Genomic DNA, 12651 nt, shown 5'->3' with positions numbered 1-12651 from the left:
TTCTACATTTTTGGGGGTGGGATTTCAAACTTGTGTAAGCCAGTGTGAATATAAGATGCTGCACATACAGTGGGGCAAAAAAGTATTTAGTCAGCCACCGATTGTGCAAGTTCCCCCACTTAAAATGATGACAGAGGTCAGTAATTTGCACCAGAGGTACACTTCAACTGTGAGAGACAGAATGTGAAAAAAAAATCCATGAATTCACATGGTAGGATTTGTAAAGAATTTATTCTTAAATCAGGGTGGAAAATAAGTATTTGGTCAATAACAAAAATACAACTCAATACTTTGTAACATAACCTTTGTTGGCAATAACAGAGGTCAAACGTTTACTATAGGTCTTTACCAGGTTTGCACACACAGTAGCTGGTATTTTGGCCCATTCCTCCATGCAGATCTTCTCAAGAGCAGTGATGTTTTGGGGCTGTCGCCGAGCAACACGGACTTTCAACTCCCGCCACAGATTTTCTATGGGGTTGAGGTCTGGAGACTGGCTAGGCCACTCCAGGACTTTCAAATGCTTCTTACGGAGCCACTCCTTTGTTGCCCGGGCGGTGTGTTTTGGATCATTGTCATGTTGGAAAATATGTCAGGCATCCTTTGTTACGCTAACATGTTAAAACATGGTAAAAATGTGTGTGACAGCTCTACGATAAGAGCAAACCTGTTTCAAACTCAAGACCAAATACACACCCCATATTTAAGTGAAGTACAAGAAAAACAAACACAGCAATCACTCTTTGTGTAGGCACTGCTGGAAAAAGACATACTGAGATGTTTTTATTTGTATTGATCATTGTGTAGAAATGTGGTTAAATGATTGAAACACTGGAAACTGATCTGCTCACTGTAACTCAGCCAACTGTTTTGTCAAAACATCAGTTTTAATGAGGAACAGAAATAATAGTTTTAACACACTCCTCCTCATATTTCTGCCTCTTATTCCAAAAACATGAATATGATAGTGGTAAATATCACAACCACATTAACGAAATAAGGTAAAATATTCATCACAGTTGTCCCAACTTCTAACAGCCATTTAAAACTTTTTGTAGGACCAATGCCCAACCTGTAATAAATAAATATATAATTTCCTTTATTTGATTTGAAACCCCACACTTTTACTGTCATTACCGCAGCCTTTTTTCTGCCATAATACCAATACAAGTTTCCTTTTTCTATTTACTAAATAAGACAAACATTAACCCAGAGTGACCAGCTGGAAAGAAAAAAATAACTATTGATAATGTTTTTAATTAGATTTAATAATTTTAACTGAAAGATAGACTGAACAGGATAATGTAGTAGTAGCAGCACCTTTGAAGAAGATGATATTTTAACATGTTCTCCTAAAAGATGTGGAAAACTTCATTCTGATCACAAAAACAAAGCAAACAAACAAACTGTATTTATTTATTCAGTTATATTGTGCTAAAATGAAAACACTACATTATTTGATGCCACAGTGTACATGATAAGAATGTATATACAATTATTTTTTTTCTAATACAAGTGTAAGCATAGTAAATTATTGAAAGTTAGACTTCATGCCTGGTTGTTGACTGTGTGTGAACATGTCCAAACCCATGCTGGATTTCAGCAGATGGAGCAATATGCAAATTACAAGAAATCAAAATATCAGGTGTCATAGTTTTGCATCTGTTTTTTTCCAGAGAAAATGTATTTTGTTGTCCAACCCATTCCTCTCAGCCACAGCCTATAATAGCTGTTCTACATTTTTGGGGGTGGGATTTCAAACTTGTGTAAGCCAGTGTGAATATAAGATGCTGCACATATCACATTTGGCAATTCCAAGGTGTTTCTCTTGCAAGGAAGAATCAGTTGCTTGCCACCGTGCACAGGTAATAATCTCTGTTCTTTCAAGAAAAACCTTTAAATTAGAGTTTTGTGTCTCTGAATTTTTTTCCCTTGCACCAGAATCTCTCTGAAGACTTCGTCATCATCATCATCATGGCTAAATCTGAAACTTGTCTCGTCAACTTGCGTTACCCAGATGGCAGCGAGGGAAGCCCCTCCAACCCTGCCAAGTTCAAAAATCAGGACTTCGCTCAGATAAAAGCTGACTGCCTCCAGAAACGAGAACTGTTTGTGGACAATGAGTTCCCACCAAACGGTCTTTCTTTGGGTGACCTGCCTGATATGAGTTCCTCAGAGGAGAGTGAAGTGAAATGGCTTCGACCAGCAGTTAAATCATTTTAATTATATTTATTTTTCTTTCACTTCAAAATATAATGGAACATTTCTGTACAGTAGGGAAAACAGATTCTTTTTACACACTTGTCAACATCATATTTTTCTCCACTGTCTTTTCAAGGATTTATTGAGAGAACAAGGAAAGAAGGATCAGCCTGCTTTCAGTAAAGATGGTATGTCACGATTTGACTTTGGACAAGGCAGCGTGGGTAAGCAAAACTTTCTTGCCTATAGCTAATGACAATGACAAGTATGTTCCACAGCTTGAGAAAACTATTAGTTTCCTCCTTTTAACAGGTAACTGCTCGTTTGTGTCTGCAATATCTGCGCTGACCTTCCAAGAAAATCTGATGGCACAAGTTGTGCCAATGGATCAGTCCTTTGAGAACTATGCAGGAATATTTCACTTCAGGGTAACAAAGGATTAATAAATGTGTCTAAAGAATACTTTTATAAAACAGAAACACAACACATTGTGGTTAATAATTCCAGAGGTGGTGAGTAAGTAGTAGAATTTTCAGGTATCTGTACTTGAGTATTTATTTTTCTGACAACTTTTTACTTTTACTCCCTACATTTTAAATAAATATCTATACTTTCTACTCCATACATTTTCCAAACAGCCTCACTACTTTTGTTTTAACATATTTGAGGTGAGTTATTGTTTCACGTCACTGCGAGCCTTCAAATATCAAACTGATTTGAGCTTAAACAGTAACACATGAAAGATAATCCCTTTCCCCAGTACAAGGGGAACAGTGTTTTTTATGCTGTGAAACCTGCTGAAAAACAAGCTGAGGCAGATTTGCTGTGTTATTCAAAGGTTGCTTGAAAAAACTTTGCAGGTCAGTGCAGGATAAACAGGTTAGTTTGCTTTACTGTCATGGATGGATGATGATGAAATCATCACATCCTGAACTATCACTGAATGGAGCTCTTAATAGAAATTATTGTGAGTTGTTTTCCCCACTCTGAGCCATTAACCCCGTCAGGCTCAAATTCAACTTTTTGTTGCTAATGCACAACCAAGTCCTGCAGTGGTACTTCTGAGTAAAAAAAACTCATAAAATATGTATGTGGGGTAATCAGGTTGTTAGTTTTTAACTGTTGTAAATCTGCAACGCCTGCCTTGAGAGGGTTAAAACTGGTTTTCGGCCCTACATGCAGAATCTCACTTTAACCTCTTGCCTACTTATTTTCTGTTTAGAGGCAAAGTCACGCCTACAATCTAGGCAACAAAAAATGGAGGTGTTTGAATTTGCCTTCTGTTTCTCTGCTGATGTTCAGCTTATCTTAGAAATGTCCTCCAAAGAGCTACATTTTACTTTCTTACTTTGGGTACATTTCAGAGCCTGTACTTTATTACTTTTAAAAAGAAAGTGAAGAAGTGGAGTCAGTACATCAACCTTTACTGGAGTATTTTTTAACACTAGTATCTTTACTTCTAGTACAGAAATCTAATCTAGATCAAAGTACAGAATCTCGGTACTTTTGCCACCTCTGATTGATTCTTAGCTGTCCTCTCTGTTTCAGTTCTGGAGGTTTGGAAAGTGGGTAGATGTTGTCATTGATGACAATCTGCCAATGAAAAAAAAGCGGTTACTGTCTGTGTCCTCGAAATGTGGAAATGAGTTCTGGGCTCCTCTGCTGGAGAAGGCATATGCCAAGTAAATAAAAACCTCTCACACTTTCATGTAAATCAGTTTAGAAGGTCACATTTCTGACATGAATGTCATTGATTTAAAAATGTTTCTCCTTCTGGGTGCCTCCTTCAGACTTCGCGGCTCGTATGCAGACATGCGTGGGTATCCATCAGAGGCCTGCAAACACTTCACTGGAGGTGTAAACCAGACTTACAAACTGAAGGAGATGAACTCAGCTGGCCATGGTGATCTTTGGCTCACATTAAACAGAGCAACTCAGTGTCAATCACTGAATTGCTGCTGGACTCCCGACAAAGAGGTAAAAAAACCAGCCCCCCCCCCAACAAAAATCAATAACAATAGATTAAGAAAACAAACCTTGTTCTGTCTTTTTCAGGGTCCTTTGGCTGACACTGGATTGAGGAAGGGGCATGCCTATTCCATCACAGGTGTCACTGAGGTAAACCATGAAGCTAGAAATTTACATTCAGCATGGGGAAAGAGTGAAAACAAGAGCTAAGAAAACTTAATTGCAAAAATTGTGATAGTATCAATGAATGTGATAATGTGATCCCATTACTGAAGCATTTCCAATACCTGATGTCTTCACTTCATTATTTCATCTGAAGGTGGAATTGAACGACTCCAAAGTAAGACTGGTGCGAGTCATGAACCCATGGGGCAGACGGGAGTGGAACGGAAAATGGAGCGACAAGTACTTGACTTAATTAAACAACAAACAATGTCCATATACTGCTGACAATGACACAATTTGTACTAGCATTGCACCTACACAACTGACAACTGACATCCACAGAGAACAATAGTGGTGGATGATCAGAGGATGCTTTCTATTATAAAGAATAACAACTCAAGAACTTCCAGCCAAATGAAAAAAAAAAGACAAACATTGTCACATATTAAAGGAGAGTGTTCAGCACAGTGGAAAACATTTATCGACCTCAAGAAAGAAATGCTGCTCTAGACTTTGCCATATATTTTTGTATATTAAATATATTTGTTTTGCTGTATTAAAGTCTGTCATTAACTTATTTGTTTTGTGTTCTCAGGTCAGATTTGTGGGACAAAGTAAGTCCAGAAGTTAAAAAAAAGTGTTTCGACCGTGATGACGGAGAGTTCTGGTAAATTCTAAATTTTGCACACTCATTACTCTCAATAGTTAAAAAAAGCTTTTAAGAACTCAAAAACAAAAAATCAAAATCATATCGTTTTGATGCAATACCAAAGAGTATACGTCTTATTGGTTGATATTTAATCTTTATTTCCTTTTTTTTAAAATCTCTATCTGCTCATCCGTCTGTCAGGATGCAAATGGAGGACTTCTGTTCCTATTTTTCTTACGTATCCATCTGCTGTGAGACCCCTAACTTTCTTGATGGTGACTTTAAATGTCAGTGGAATTGCATGATTTATCATGGCAGCTGGGTAGAAGGGACATCTGCAGGTGGCAATGTGAAACACTGTAAGACAAGTTCATTCCTTTCAAAACTTTAACTATCAATAAAATAATAATATAGTTATTACAAGTTTCTTTTATCTGTGCAAACACAAAACCCACCATAAATTTCTAAAATGTAACTAACAAGATGAATGTTTCCTCACTCTCTGTAGCCACCTTTGCAACAAACCCTCAGTATCGCATCCGAGTGACTGTTATAGACAAGAAGGAGCCAGGAGACAAAAACATTGTGCTCTCCCTGATGCAGAAACTTCAGCAGGGTAATCGCAAAGAGAAAATCCTCCACCAAACTAAACTTACCATCTATAAGGTATTCATTCTCAATGTGCTCCCTTTAATTTAAATAACTGTTAAATATTGCAAGCGAATACTGAAGGACAAGAAACTAAATTATTAAAACAATTGTATCATCCTGTAATTAAGACAAAAGTACTTACCTAATTGAGCAGCTGAGTTAGTAAGACAATAATGACATTAATAATTAAAAAAAATGGTCTTCACTGATTTCGCATTCATTATTTAAAGTTACTATAGCAATTGGTTCATCCAAAACAGTTTAATGAAGTTATTCTTACCATTTTCCAATTAACAGATTCCACCAGGGGTAAGTACAAACAATAACAAATATATGAAACTTTGACTGTGTAAAGTACACCAGTAAATTCAGCATTTTAATAACTTTAATAACAATGTACACTGAGACTCCACCATAGACATTCCTTCATATTTCTCCCAGACCCCACAAGGACGCCTGCAACAGGATTTCTTTCAGAGGAACAGGCCTGTGAAGGGAGAAAAGACTCACACTCTGCGAGATCACATTGAACTCCACAGTCTGGAACCTGGAGAGTATGTGATCATCCCATCCACCTATGAACCCAACATCACTGCAGATTTCGCTCTCACTGTCTACACCAAGACTGATGAATAAGATCATGTAAAGAATCCTTCACATAATGAAGGATTAATATGATTAACTCAGGATAATAAAATACATGAATTATTTATTTAACAAATGACACCATTGGGTAATTTCCTGTTTGTTAGCCAGACATGAGCTGTGTTATCTCTGCTGGCTGTGAAATACGGTTGGTTGGGTTAAAAATGGTCACATGATTCATACTGTCAGGGTTGTCTCTAACAGCGGTCCCCAACCCACGGGCCATGGACTGGTACTGGTCTGTGAGTCATTTGGTACCGGGCCGCGAGAGTGGAGGCTTGTGTGTGAAATTTATGGTTTTCAGGGTTTATATTGGTTTTTATAGTTATTTTTTAAATTGTTTTTATCGTTAACTATGTTTCCCCGGGTCTTTTCCCGTATCTTATGAATAAATCTCTTTTTTGGAACTGGTACTGGTTTTATTTTGTTGTATTCATCCACGACACCTTAAAGGCCAGTCTGTTAAAATATTGTTGGACATAAACCGGTCCTTGGTACAAAAAAAAGGTTGGGGGCCGCTGGTCTAGAATACTCCCAATATAATTTTTTGCTGGGCATTTATATTTATTTTACAGCCTGCACAGGCAAAAAGCAGCCATGTAGTGCATTTTTGCACAGATAACATTAATACTGATAAATAACATGACTTTATCCTAAAAGAAATAATAGGCTAAATGATTAAAATGTACAATGCTAATGCTACTCATAGTTGGCCAGGTTCATCAATTTCTATAAAACAGAATAATAATTATTTAAAAGAATAAGTTCTGTGGACACTGGGAGTTAGTTTGAAGAAGTGATGTGGTGATGCAGTGGATAAGGTTCCTGGTTTAATCTCCTGATCTTCTGTGTGGACTTTGAATGTTCTCCCCTTCTGAGGACTCAGGCTTCTTCCCACAATCCAAAGACACGCATCTTCACTGGTGACTCAAAATTGGGGTTCAGAAAAAATAAGAAAATAAAACATGATGATTTTTCAGCTCTGACTCTGTCTGTTCTTGTTTTTTTCTTCTTCTACATAATAGAAATTTCAATAGAAAAACTCAATAGAGAATATTATTTGCAACATTAATAAATTCTCACTATAAACCGTTACACACACTGTGCTGCCATAAGGAAAATATTTATAAGATTTAAAAAAAAGCTAGAAAATTACACACTGCACCAACAGTATTGACTTGATATAAATAAAGCTTGTGTAGTTTATTAGTTTAGCTTAGTATGTAACCCCAGATAATGTTATGGCTTGAGGGCCAATTAGCAACAGTCTATAAAGGGCTGCCAGTTAACATCAGAGGCTGCTGCTGGAACCGTGTCCCAGCACTGCGCTATGTTGTTTTATTTTGTCAGCCTCTCTAGGTTTATGTTATGGCGGTTCATTGGCAGCACGTTTTAAAGCTCAGTTTTTAAAACCTTCAGCCCAGCCCATGGAGCGGTATATTAATGACTAACCTCATATTGTAGATGGATTATCTCAGTTGTTCTCCTAACTGAAGTTTGGTCCGTTTACAGCATCCCACCATGCGTTTGTATTTGTCCCTAACAATCAAGAGCAGCCACACTGATCATTTTGTTAAAGATGAAAGAAATTAGACAGTTTTTAACTCTCAGTGATGCCGCAGTGTTTCACTTTGGGACCAGAAGCAGAGTTTGGACCCGGAAACGGCTAATGATGTCAGACTTAAAGACTGGATACTTGTGGGGAAAACAGTCACTCAGGGGAAAAAATGCCCATCCCCACAAGTTTGAAGGCATTTTTGAGAGTCAAAATGTGGTTTTATTGTCAGGGTTACAATTTGATTATAGTTAGTGTTACGTCCTCCCCACCATGGTGGAGGCATAGGTAGGAAGGAGACAGCAACACTGGACAACCACAATCAATGAAGGAGGAGGACAACAGGACAGTTAAGAATCAGGCAGGATTTATTGGTTGCTTGCCTTAATAGTCAAACTTAACAAAAGAAAAAGGTGGGGGAGGAGGACTGGGCGGTGGAGCCAAATCAAAGAAATTAATAAAACAAAAAGAGGTCGATAGCTTCCAGGACCTAACTAAAACAAAAATGCAAAACAAAAGGTCTACCTAGTAGGGGTGTAACGATACACAAAATTCACGGTTCGGTTCGATACTTTGGTGTCACGGTTCGATATTTTTTCGATACAAAAAAAAATGTTCATGCCTTTTTAATTTGTCATTTATTAAAAGTATAAATATATATTTTTAATCAAAAGTACAGTTTTTAAATTTAATGTTGCTGAAACAACAAAGTAATAAAAAAAATAAATCTATCTGATCGAGAAATCACTCATCTTTGGAAAAGAGAGTTTATTACAGAGAAATGTCTCTTTCCAAAATAAAAGCTATACTATACGCTTCTTCTGGGCTATATTCTCAACAGCATATTAAATATATCAGGTCCCCATAAGGAGAATCATGTGCTAACGGCTGTCTAAATGACTCGGGTAAAGTTTGTAGCATGCGTGCTTGTTTTTGTCTGCTTCCACTTGTCTTTGCACTAGGATGATGTTGGAGTAAATGTGCAGTCATATTCGTTGTGTTCCCACTAGTGCTGTCAGCGTTAATCTCGTTGAAATGACGTTAATACCACAACAAGGCAAATCTCAGTTAACGAGCTACTGCGGATCGCCCTGTGCGTGGGGCTGTGCGGCCAACACGTTAACGAGCAAACTGCGCTAACGCAGTAGTTCCCACCCATGTAATTGAGCATTGTGTGGTACATCCAACATACTGTTTTACTTTTGTTCATGACGCGCTTACCTTCAGGGTCATACGTCACATGAAAACCAAAATAGTTCCAAACGCCAGATCTGAATTAGGGTGGGGGAAGTTCAATTTAACTTCTTAACTTAAATTCTTCTGTCTCGCTAGCTTGCCCTGCGGTCAGTGAATCTGCGTTCGACTACTCCGCCTAGGCTGCACTGTCAAGTGCAGATCCACTGAGCGCTCAACACAGACAGCATCGTCAGAAGAAAAGTTGATAAAATAAATTAAAAATTTTGTATTGTTCGATACATATGCGTACCGAACCAAAAGCACTGTATCGAACGGTTCAATATCGATACGAGTATCGTTGCACCACTACTACCTAGCTACTGATGATGACGTCCGAAGCCTCGCTGCCCGGCTGTACCACATGACTGGTTCATGAAGTGGTTTGAACTTTCCCGCGAGCTATGACAGCGATATAAACCCCTCAGACTTCATTCAAAATGTAGGTGTTTGATGGAGAGTTGCGGTTAGTGAGAGTTTGGAGACAGTTTGGAGGTTTAGGAGAGTGAGTAGAGAAAGTCAGAAGAGAATGGAGCCAGCTAAGAAGAGGAGGATGTCCTCCCCTGTGTGGGAACATTTTGATTTTATTCCTCCCAAGAAGGTATGTAAGTTTCTACAGAAGATATATTTTCATAATACTGATGGTGCAATACAATTTATGTTAAGCGGCTTTACTTTTGTACAAGGTGAAGTGTTTGCTATGTGCCAGGGAGCTGGGATATAACAACTACACCTCATCCATGCTTAGGCACTACAGAGCTTTGCATGAGAATAAGGGGAACACTGATTGTGGAGCAAGACCAGGTGAGCCATCAAATGCCATGATAATATAGCATGCAATAATGTTACTAAATGATATAACAATTTAAAAGATTTGTTAAATCATTAAATCCTAGCTATGTTCTCCCCACTAAAAAGGTCGTAAAAGCAGTGAAAATTTAGTTTTTACAGAATAAAATGTGGGCAGGACTGAGGCGCAAATCCTCAGTGTGTAGCTGTCCATACCTCAGCGTTACAAAAGCACAACCACTGTCCACACCCCAACCACACCTCACCTCACAGTAAATGATCATTTCCATTTTAAGCATTTCCAAATGATCATTTTCCATACTGCCAGTATAAATATACACAGTATACTGCCATCACTACAATATAGATGTTTTACACACTCCTTTTGTTGTTGACATTTACAGGCTGTGTGCAAAATGCCACACTCTTCAAATTCATGCCAACTAATATTTTTACGTCCAGTAGATGTCCTACTAGAGCAAATGAAGCTTCAAGATGCTTTGCGCTGGGGTGAACCAATTGGATGAAAAGCTTCAGTGCTTCATGAAGCTTCATCTGCCCATCACTACTGTCCAGCCTCCCACCACACACAAGACAAAGAAGCCTTCACACAAAGGTTTGTTATAAAGCAGAAGCCAGCAACCACCAGCTGGCCAGGGAGCTGCTCATTTGTAGTGATCCCAGGAGAGTGATTGGCCAACTGTGCACAGATCAGCCAATAGACACATGCCAATCAACTTTGAACTGGCCAATAGGTGGGGGCTTGACACTTGGAAGATAAAAAGAACACAAAAGCAAAGCCACATCTCTTGGCACGTAACAGTTAGGGTTAGGATTAGATATTGTTCAGTGTTGATCATTGGTTTTCTGAACACAAAGTCAGAATAAATTTGTCAAGAATTGACTTGATCAGTTCAAGTGTCTCACAGTTTCAAACTTTGTTCAGGTGTCTCAAAGTGAGCTGGTTGAGATCCATCTGAAGACACGCTGAACCGGTCCTCGTAAGTACTTATTTTGAAATGCAGTCAGGTTTATCATAAGCTCACCTTTGCACAACAAGGACAGATTTTTAAAGTACTCACTGTGCAGCACATGGAATTTACATTTAGATCAATCATTTGAAATTCTGCTGGAATTTGTTTGTATGCTTGTGTTTGATCCCAAAAAGCTTTGCATATTTTGTTCAATGACATAAAACCTACTTACAGTTTAATCCAATGCTACTTATCAATTTATAAGAACTGGAAAATTGAAAATAAAGTTTGTTGTACAAGGGGCAGTTAATTTGAAATGTATTTCCCACCCTCATTCCTCCATGTTTTTTTTTGTCTGTACTCTCTGAACACATGGATTGTGCACTTGTTCTTGGGGGTGACCTCAACTTCAGAGTAAATGAAGAAATGCATAGGCTGAATACAGCAGGAACTCAGCGCAATTGACAGTCCACAAATAATCAAAACAGTATAATAATCAAATAGTACATGAGCGACTTTGGTCTTTGCGACAAATGGCGCTCCCTTCACCCCAACTGTAAGGAAAATACTTTCTTCTCACATGTCCATCACTCCTAGTCTCGGCTGGATTATTTCCTAGATTAGAGAAGATAACCCGCATTTTAAAAATTCTCCCTTTTGGTTTTGTTTATCACATCCTTGATGTTACTCCCCTGACATTTACTACATTCAGTTTTGTCTCACAACTGTTCACTATTTTTGTAATGATACAAAAGTTTAAGTGCAGCCATGACTGCAGTGCAGATGTGGAAGCTGTTGCAGGCCTGCAGGCAAAAAACATGTGCAAGCTTGTAAAGGTGGATGAAAACATTTTCAGTTCTTTTAAGAACAAAGGAGGTCTGCTAAACAGAAAAAATCTCAAGGAGAACATAAGATAATTAAGAGACATGTACTAACAGCTCAAAGAAATCCAAATGAACAAAAACAGACACATGATGTCTATAAACACTGATCATTTAACTAACCACATATAATAAAAAAAAAAACCCACATAGCTTTAAGCTTCAAGAAATTTAAAATGAAATATTAAATGTGGAAAAAAACTTTTAGGATATGATCCACCTAAAGCACCGCAAAACTAGAACAAAAAAATCACCCAACAGAAAGTCTAAGAATGTTGAATATAATAATGAGTTAAATGTGCTTGTTCTAAACGTACCTTTATACTTAGTAAAGTAGAGCGTGTTATGAGAAATCAAAGGTTACATTCGGTCATTCATTTGTTTCTATATATTTATATTCAATATGTTTGAAATGAAAAGCAAACACAAACAAAAATGCACTGCAGCAGCATAGCAGTCACTACAGTGGACAGCCAGTCAAAGGCTGTTTTCTTGTATTTGTGTCAGTGTTGATGGTATACTTGCACATAAACCACTACACTGGACACTGATGTGTCACTCCATACCCTGCCATAAGTCAAAATGTATGTTGTAGTGGATATTTAAAAAACTCTTTGAAAACTTCTTTAAAAAAAAAAAAATCTTATTGAAGTTGTCATAATTCATGCATGAAAGGGTTAACTTGTGTTATGGCTGCAAGTGTCTCCATTAATAAATAAGAAGTTAGAACCAGCAAGGCAAAAGGCACCATATAATACTTAAATATAATAATAACTGCTTGCTATTATTGCAGTAATTACTGTTAATATACCTGCTGTGAAAAAGCTCTACTGACAGTCCTACTGACATGGAAGTGCACAGAGAAGACGTGATATGGCCTGGAGGAAACTGTTGCACTGCCTGGACTTGCTGGCAGAGGATCGTTCCTGCAGCAAGTTT

General features: G+C 37.9%; 1 protein-coding gene across 1 annotated transcript; it reads left to right on the top strand.

Annotated features, from left to right (window-relative positions):
• The first annotated feature begins 1774 nt into the window (after positions 1 to 1774).
• On the top strand, positions 1775 to 6687 carry LOC148100919 (calpain-1 catalytic subunit-like). The gene is made up of 13 exons (XM_087847357.1): positions 1775 to 1865; positions 1942 to 2208; positions 2339 to 2426; positions 2515 to 2630; positions 3751 to 3884; positions 3993 to 4179; positions 4258 to 4320; positions 4490 to 4575; positions 4931 to 5002; positions 5186 to 5343; positions 5493 to 5650; positions 5933 to 5944; positions 6077 to 6687. The coding sequence occupies exons 1-13, from the start codon at positions 1788 to 1790 to the stop codon at positions 6269 to 6271; spliced, it is 1614 nt and encodes a 537-aa protein (XP_087703483.1). The 5' UTR covers positions 1775 to 1787; the 3' UTR covers positions 6272 to 6687.
• The last annotated feature ends 5964 nt before the right edge of the window (positions 6688 to 12651 follow it).

This window comes from Neolamprologus brichardi, chromosome 10 (assembly GCF_056152115.1).
Source record: "Neolamprologus brichardi isolate AB-2024 chromosome 10, ASM5615211v1, whole genome shotgun sequence".
NCBI classification, from domain to species: domain Eukaryota; kingdom Metazoa; phylum Chordata; class Actinopteri; order Cichliformes; family Cichlidae; genus Neolamprologus; species Neolamprologus brichardi.
This window is presented reverse-complemented; position numbering and strand designations above follow the sequence as displayed.

What these genes read in the sequence shown, in the direction of transcription:
- LOC148100919 (XM_087847357.1), top strand. Translation starts at nt 1,788, where the DNA reads ATGCTGCACATATCACATTTGGCAATTCCAAGGTGTTTCTCTTGCAAG. An exon ending in CCATCACAGGTGTCACTGAG is followed by an intron (nt 4,321 to 4,489) that starts GTAAACCATGAA and finishes TTTCATCTGAAG; the next exon opens with GTGGAATTGAACGACTCCAA. An exon ending in AACGGAAAATGGAGCGACAA is followed by an intron (nt 4,576 to 4,930) that starts GTACTTGACTTA and finishes TTGTGTTCTCAG; the next exon opens with GTCAGATTTGTGGGACAAAG.